The sequence below is a fragment of the Stegastes partitus genome, unplaced genomic scaffold (genome assembly GCF_000690725.1).
Source record: "Stegastes partitus isolate 25-593 unplaced genomic scaffold, Stegastes_partitus-1.0.2 Scaffold310, whole genome shotgun sequence".
Classification (NCBI taxonomy): domain Eukaryota; kingdom Metazoa; phylum Chordata; class Actinopteri; family Pomacentridae; genus Stegastes; species Stegastes partitus.
Window position 1 is genome coordinate 436,175 of NW_007578041.1, and position 8,735 is coordinate 444,909.

At 40.3% G+C, this 8,735-nt stretch overlaps 1 protein-coding gene across 7 annotated transcripts in view; it reads right to left on the reverse strand.

Annotated features, from left to right (window-relative positions):
* The window catches only part of ppp2r5eb (protein phosphatase 2, regulatory subunit B', epsilon isoform b), a 54,976-nt gene that overhangs the window by 33,440 nt on the left and 12,801 nt on the right, over positions 1-8,735 (reverse strand). For 4 of the 7 annotated variants that reach the window (XM_008283414.1, XM_008283411.1, XM_008283412.1 and 1 more), the window contains exon 2: positions 7,552-7,712. In XM_008283414.1, the coding sequence (XP_008281636.1) occupies positions 7,552-7,708 (157 nt within the window). In that variant the 5' untranslated portion in view covers positions 7,709-7,712. Of the gene's footprint in view, positions 1-7,551; positions 7,716-8,735 lie in introns of all 7 variants that reach the window. The other 3 variants (XM_008283413.1, XM_008283409.1, XM_008283407.1) reach the window with 1 other exon arrangement.

The following is an 8,735-nucleotide window of genomic DNA, read 5'->3' on the forward strand; positions in this document are numbered from 1 at the left end:
TATTGTCAAACACTGTAAAAAAAATAAAAATAAAACAAAAATTTACTCGTAAAAACACAACATTAGTTGTGAACATTATTCAGAGTTTTGTCCTGCCAACATGTAGATTAATGCTTATTTCTGTCATTTTATTAGATTTTATCTGCAATTTAACACAAAATATTTCAAACTGGAGTTCAACATTTATTACAAATGATACATTTTAAATAAAGTCAAATATATGTAAAGCACAATCTAACAATTTGCAGAGTTAATATGCAAATTATTCTTTTTCTGTGATTTTACAAGATATTACCTGTAATTTAACCAAACAGGGAAATCTGTAAATTAACGGTTAAGTTGTTCAAACAGCCTCAAATTTTAATGAATGAAAAAAAAAAACGTGCTTTAAGTGTTTTATAAAATTAAATCTTGGAAAGTATTCGATAAATGAAGCTGAACATCTTTATAAACATCTTTATTTTATGCTGTAAAAGTTTCGTGTAAATCAGGAGAGATTGTTCTAAAAATGTAATACTTGTAGACTGAATCACGTGATGGGATGTTTTCGATGTGAAAACAGAAAAATAAAACCACGAGACTGAAGAGAAACTCGGTGCTGATGTTGAACCACCAGCCGCTTCCCGAAGCGAGCGCCGTTGGATGTAAATCAGATTATGTAACAGGCGGCAGACCATCCAGACCAACGGATGCTGCTGTTGCTATGTCAACTGCCGGTAACTAGGAAACGTGCCGCCGGCTCCTCCTGAGCTGCTCTCGTGAACGACTGAAGAGGAAACTTTCCAGAGGCGATGATCGGGCCGTGGGCAGCAGGACGAGCGGCGGCTGCTTCCAGGTCGGAGCCGGTGATTAAACCGGCATCGATTCTGGCTCGGCGGTGCGGTTCTGTTTCCCGGCGGGGAGTCGAGGAGTCAACAGCTCTGGTTCTGGAAGCTTCACGGCTTCAATGAAGTGGATTTGGATTTAAACTGTAAACTGTGCAGTTAGAAGAGGAGAACAATTAATGTATTTATCAGTAACGTGTTCATAAAATTAATATTAATATTTAGAGAAATGACATATATTAAAGTCTAACTTAAACATGAAGCAGTTTCTGACATGGTTCTGCTTTTAGATAATTAATTTAATTATAAAGCTTATTTTGAAGTGGCTGCACTTTATTAAACCTGCACTTTGCTTCCATAATTTAATTTCTTTTGAAATGTATTGTATTGTTCATTTTACCTTTTACACACTTTTATTTTTCTCTTCGTTTTTCAATTATTCTACAAAATGTAGGTGTTTTTATTTTATTTATTCAACATGTCTGAGACGTTGTTCTGATTTATTTTGTTTAATTAACAAAATTGTTTTTTGTAATTTATCTCTTACATGTTCTATTTTCTCAACTTTTTAAAGTTTTAATTACTCTATTCAACCTGAGCGCACTTTCTTTTGTCTTTATTGTTTGTGATTTACTTTTTCTAATTTTACTTTTCTTATCTTTTGTCTGTTTTTTGTCAGTTTCATTAAATCGGTTAAATTTTTTCTGCTGTTTAAATCATTTTAAAATATTCTATAAAATCTGACTGCGCTCCGTCTAAATATTCTGTTCTATTTTATTTTAGTTTTTTTTTTTAATTCTGCGTTTTTTTATATTTTATCTTTTACATCTTGTAATTTTCTCATCTTTTGTCTTTTTCCCACTGATTCAGAAAATCTGTCTTAATTATTCTAAAAAAAAATCTGAGTTTTAAATTTGCTTTTGATTTATTCAGTTTAAGTTTATTTTATTCTACGGTATTTTTGTACTGGACATTTTTTCTGATTTTTTCTGTTGTTTTATTCGATCTGTTTTAATATTTCTATATCATCTGGGAGCACTTCATTGAGCTCGTCGCTTCAGCTTTGTGATTTCCCCAGTTAAGGCTATTTTATTGTATTTTGTGCTTTCTGTCTCGTGTCATTAACAATCTCCGTATATAAGAAGGTCTACATCAACTCACTTCCTGCTTCTGTTGGTTCTGCGCCTGCTGGACGTCATTAATAATTATCAGTTTGTGGAACGAGTCGGTCGTGTTGACACGTAAACAAACGAGTTCCTGCACGTCGGCTGCAGCTAAACATTCAGATGAAGCTTCCCGGTGGAGCTCCAGAGGCTCAGAATCATTCATTTAAAGTTTAGCTGAACTCCACCAGACACCTGACTGGACCTGAGCTTCACGACTGGACCTGAGCTTCACGGTTGGACCTGAGCTTCACGGTTGGACCTGAGCTTCACGGTTGGACCTGAGCTTCACGGTTGGACCTGAGCTTCACGGCTGGACCTGAGCTTCACGGCTGGACCTGAGCCATGTGGGTTCCTGCCAGCGCCACACAGAACCTGTAAATGATTCCCAGCAGATAGCGCCGAGGCGGGGCTTCGGCTGATTGACCCGAGTCTATTGTGTGAATTCCTGAAGGCGTGCGTCATCTTTCTTCCCGGGGATCCCCTCGAGGAAACTTCCTCTGGACGCCGCCGCCGCTTACGAGCAGATTTATGTAATCCGGCGTCTCAAACCGAGGCGCGACAAAGCCTCAAGGAGCAAAAACAAAAAACCAGGATTTGTGAATCCTACAGATAACCGCCCACCTCTGCTGCTGCTGCTCGAGGTGAAGGATGGAAACGAAGCAGGAAGAACATAGAACACGCACAGAGAAGAACCCGAACCCCGTTTATAAATGACAACACCTGGCAGTAACAGAAACATCTCAAACAGCTCATAAAGATGCTCAGAAACAAGCAGCAGGATGTGCACAGCGCTCTGAACCAACGGTGCCGAGGCAGCGTCTGGAGAACAACAACACTCCTGCAGAACATCACAGTTAAAGCAGCAGCAGGAACAAACAGCAGAAACATGCAGACATCAGCCTCCTGGTTCCTCTGAACGCTGGTGAGAACCGTTCCCAGCAGGCCGGAGCCTCAGCCGGCTGATAGAACGCCTCATGGTCCCGGCCGTTACGTAACACATCAGAGGCACAAGTGGGCAAAGGACACGACAAAAGGCAGGAACCACGAGGCCACGGACGCTCATGTGAGGCTGGCTCGGTTTGTTAATTCACTTCTGCTGGGCGGTGATTTAACGCTGTTTGTCTGCAGCATGAAGCTCAGCAGACCAGCTCGCTGTAGGTGGACTTATAAGGGAGCAGAGGCAGAACCGGGTCAGCGTCCTGCCATCAGATTGGAGATAAATGAGCCTCAGCAGCGTCTTTATGAACTCCAGCAGCAGGACGGACAAGAACACAACGTTCAGTGTTCTCATGTGCTCATACAGCTTCTGTCACATCTACAGACGTACAGATATTAATATTACTAATAATCATAATAACAATAACAATAACAATATATTCACACTAAGATTCACTGCACCGAGTTGGGAAAACGTTTCAGATAATTCAAAATCACAGAAAATGTCAACATCGAACATCTAAATTTTTAGGAAACACAATTTTACGAAATTTTATTGTAAAATTACACTTTTTTCAACTGTTTTAAATTACACAAAAAAAAAGGTATATATTTGCTTGCCAACTTGCTAATGCGACCAAGATGCTCAAATGCTAAGCTACCACCTGCTTGCTAACTTGCTAATGCGACCAAGATGCTCAACTGCTAAGCTAACACCTGCTTGCTAACTTGCTAATGGGACCAAGATGCTTAAATGCCAAGCTAACACCTGCTTGCTAACTTGCTCATGCGACCACGATGCTTAACTGCTAAGCTAACACCTGCCTGCTAACTTGCTAATGCAACCAAGATGCTCAAATGCTAAGCTAACACTTGCTTGCTAACTTACAAATGCAACCAAGATGCTTAAATGCTAAGCTAGCACCTGCTTGCCAGCATGACCAAGATGCTCAAATGCTAAGCTACCACCTACTTGCTAACTTGCTAATGCGACCAAGATGCTCAAATGCTAAGCTAACAGCTGCTTGCTAACTTGCTAATGGGACCAAGATGCTTAAATGCCAAGCTAAAGCCTGCTAGCCAACTTGCAAATGCGACCAAGATGCTTAACTGCTAAGCTAACACCTGCCTGCTAACTTGCTAATGCAACCAAGACGGAGCCACAGTCCAACCAAAGTCCACACAGCTGATGGATTAAAGCTAATCGTCACTCTGCTACCTCTACAACACACAGCGAGTCAGAATCAGATCTGGTTTCTAATTCAGGACTCGACCGATTGTACTGACGAGGTGAGAAACCAGCGTGTGAACGTGAAACCAGCGTGTGAAACCGAAGCTGCAGAAAAACAGACAGAACGAGCGCCGTGAATAAACCCAGAGACGAGCTGAAACAAAGCGAGAGCTCAGAGCGCAGCTTGATGTAGTTCAGGGTGGAGGATTCACATGAATGTAAACCTTCTAAATCTACAAGACGTCCTGCAGGAGTTCAGCACGTTTAAATAGAAGCGTACGAGCTAAAATATAGATTACTGAATTATTTACTGTATTCTTTATTGGTATTCGGAAACTACAGCTTCTATTTTATTGTCAAATTTAATCAACATTTAAAACAAAACAGAGCAAATATTGGATCTGATCTGTCTACACTGTACAAAATTACTGATGTTAACTTTAATTTATTAACGAGATTTAGCTATTTTCTCCCCATTTTGTTAAATTACAGATTTCTTTTAAAAAGCATGGGACAAATCTCATTAAAATCCCTATTTTTAAAAATCGTAAATCATTCTTTTACAACATTTGACATTAAAATTACACTATTTTTATTTAAAATAATAAAATATAATACTAATAATTATAATAATAATAATAAAAATATTTTATAAGAACATGATAAGAATATTTTTTATTTTATTTATTTATTTTATTTATTTTTATCAGCTAAAAAATATTGTTATCTTGCAGATATTTGCTGTTATTTGAAAGAAAAATATTAATAACATACTTAATAAATTATGAATCATATTCATATTATTACATTAAACATTATTATCATATTTAGGGATTTAAAAAGCTTCTTTTTTTAAAAAAATTTACAGTCGTTTTACAAAATTTCCACTTTAGTTCAAGTCCAGTTAATAACCAGTAAAATCAGAGAAAAAGCATTAATTTATAAAAACAGGTCAGAACTAAATATTTTTCATGTTTGACAATAAAATTACACTATTTTACTGCATTGTAACCAGATAAAACATCACAATTTAACTGATATTTTCATAGTTTTATCTTTATTGTTATCTTTTTTTACAGTGTCGAAAATGAACACTAAATGACCTGAATGCGGGTCAAAGACTCGACCTCCTCGTTAAATTATGACGACTTAATTCTGTAAAACATTACGTCGGACTAACTCGTCTTCTCTTAAACTCTCTCCTGGGTTGAACCTGACCCCGTCTTGAGGAGGAACCGGGACCAGGTGGAGGTCCGTCTGGTTTCTGTCTGGCCACATTCCTGCCGTCACCTTGGACCAAACCCGTGCCGGCAGGTGAAAGGTGTCTCATTGTGCTGCTGCATCGCTCACATTCCTGATCCGCTCCGACACACTCGTGGCTGCAGCAGCGACTCGCTCGTATGAACAACAACAGTCAGGCTGCAGGTCCTGATCACGCTGGATGATTTTACTACTTTATTGAAGCTCTCTGAGATGCACTTCCTGTTTGAGCCGAGCAACTCAAAGTGACTTTTTATTATTATTAGAATAAGAAATCAGCAAAAACATCAGTTCAGCGTTCAAAGAAGCTGCTGGAAACTAGATCTGGGCAGAAAAAAATCTAAATTTGATAGATTTTTTCCAGATTTTTGTGTAAGATTTAAATTTCTCTTGTTAAATCCTGTAAATCCCTCCGCTAAGGGATGGAAACTGTTCTATAAATCTACTTAAAGCTAATCTTTGAACACAACGATGACAGCGTTTATGGTAAAAACAGAACTTTGTCAGTTTTGCAGATCAGTTTCTTTTATTTTTTGGCTTTTCTTTAACTCAGACTAGTTTAATTTCAACTCCGTTTTGGCACATCGTGATCATCGGTTACATTATTTCGGGGCGTTTTGAGGCGTGTTCAGCAGAGTGTCACAGATATTTCGGGTTTACGGTAAATCCTGGCAGCAGGACATGAAGAGCTGCTCATGATGTCAGCGCTGAGTGACGACGGTGGCGGAGGAACCGGACCAGCTCGGTGTGATCATCCAGGTGAGCTGCCTGCCCGGACAGGTAACCAACCGACAGCTCGTCCGACCAGACTCTGAGCGGCTCCGTTTGCCAACAGAAAGCAGAAGGAGTTGTTTTGTATTGAACGGCGCTGGTTCAGGTGTAAACAGGAAGTAGTAAAGCAGCTGAGCGACGTCCAGCAGAACCAGCGCCGACAGTCACATCAACACGGTGAAAGCAGAGCAGGTTTGTGGGCGGCGTCTGAGTAAACGGGACTAAAACCACCGGTGGAACCACATCTGACACCGGTATGTGGCGGCTAATCTGCGAACACGGCGCTAATGATGCTAACGTTAGCCAAACCGGTAGAACACTTTCTGCAGCTGAACAAATGATGCAGCTGAGACGAGCGTCGGTGCAGCTCAGGATCTGACTTATTAGCCGAATATGTTGAAGCACAAGAGAGAAATGTGACTCCGGAGTTTTCTTTGCTCTAAACGTACTCGCAAAAACACTAAAACAAGCAGATTACGGGAGGGAAACGGCAGCAAAAGACTCTGAAAGTCGATGGAAAATCCGACATCAGCATGTATTTAGCATCTTCACCGTGTTGTGCTACTCAGCTCGGAACCGTCTACATGCCAATCACCGACTTCTACATCCCCCAAAAGCATCAAAAAATGCGACGGAAACGACGCACATCAACGAACAAACGCTGCTTCCAACATGTAAACAAACCATCTGACTGGTAAGAAGCAGCTTTCAGTTCTTACAATGACCACAGGAGAGCAGAGGAGGTCGACACCAGACGGAAAATGATCCAAATCGGACCAACACGTGGTCGTTTTCAGAAATAACTCCCTCAATCTGGACGAAGAGATGCAGCGAGGACAAACACAGCGGCGTTTTTCTTTGCAGATTCAAAAAGCAATCCTCCAAAAGTCACGACACAACGCAAACCGTGATTTTATTTAACCCACTGCACCCTGAAAACGTCACCCTTTACATAAATAAAGCATCTAAAGAAGCAGACGGTGAACACAGTGGACGTCTGAACTCATGCTGACACCACCACATCGTCTGAGGGATGAAATGACACCATGTGGAGGATCAAACTGATTCTAGCTCAATAAAGTCCCACACAGCACAGCTTCAGCTTTATATGTACACAGGATCCCCCCCCGCCCCCCTTCAGTTGAACACTTTCATCTTTCTCACAGGTCCATTTATAATTCACGTTGCCACTCTTATCTGGGCAGCAGAACCAACAGGTGTCGGGTCAGGTCGGTTCAGCTGCACTCTGATCCCTCGTCAGCAAACAAAGCAATCAAACAGCTGCTTAGCGTAACTTTCCACCAGCGCTCAGATCAGCTGATCGATCCGTTCATCTGAGCTGAAACCCGGTTCGGTTCCTTACCCTTGAGCAGCGGTAGGGGCGTGAGCTCGATGGGTTTGCCCTGAGAGCGGAACTGGGACGAGCTCTGCGACCGCTTCTGCTTGGCCTTCCTGACAGACTTCCGTGAAAATCCGTCCACTTTGTCCACAGATGGAGACGTGGTGGCTGCCGAGGACATAGCCCTGCTGGGGGAGACGGAGGGAGAGGGTCAGACAACCGGATCACAGCAGAACTGAGCCTGGAGCGGATCACTGCAGGCCAGCATCAGTTTTATTAGGTTCTAGAGGAGACGTTTGATCAGAACAATCAGCTGGATTTCATGCAGACAGATTTGTGTTCATTCAATCAGTTTGATTCTATGAAAGCAGCACTTTGATCAACGAGCCTCCTGAGAGCAGCGACGTCAGAAAAACAGCAGCGAGGCGCCGAAAACGTGGAATTATTTATCATTAGAACACCAGAAAGCCTGTGTTTTACATTCATGTTGGATTTAAACGGAGGAAAACTGTCATTTTACAGTAAAACAACTCATTGTTCGATTTCTGATGGACATTATTTATAGTTTTGGTCATTTTTTATTACATAAATAATTCTCTCTAAACTAAATATTAAAATATAGTTTTTTCTTGTAATGTACATGAATGTGATGTACAGGTTGTTCTGCTTTTAAATCTATATTTTCTGTAATTTAATAAATATATTAGACTTTTTTCCCACCATTTTTAAACCCTTATCACACACACCTTCTCTGTCAAAGAACAGCAATTATCTGTCAAATCATGATTATGTGTTTGTTTAAATACACAAAACACAGCCTAATTTTTACTGTAGATATAATTTAAAGAAAACAAGAATGATCTGTCGAAACAGTTAAAAAATTGAACCTGAATAAACAGAATTCTTTTATAAAATACAAGAAATAGTCCCCCCCAAAAAAAACAGACATAAATACGCAGAATCTGTAAATGAACCAACAAATAGCTTCAAACATTCAGGAAGTTATTAAAATCAGGCCTTAAATCCAACATTTATTCAGGATCCAACACTTTTTGATTTCAAACTGTGTTCTGAAACTTTGCAGTTAGCAAATGAGCAATTTAGAAAATACACTTTGCAGCACATCTGTGTCGGGATTTAACACATTAATGCAGTTTGTCCTCGTGTTAAAGCTTTCACTAGTGAGAGAGGCAAATGAAGGAAAAAAA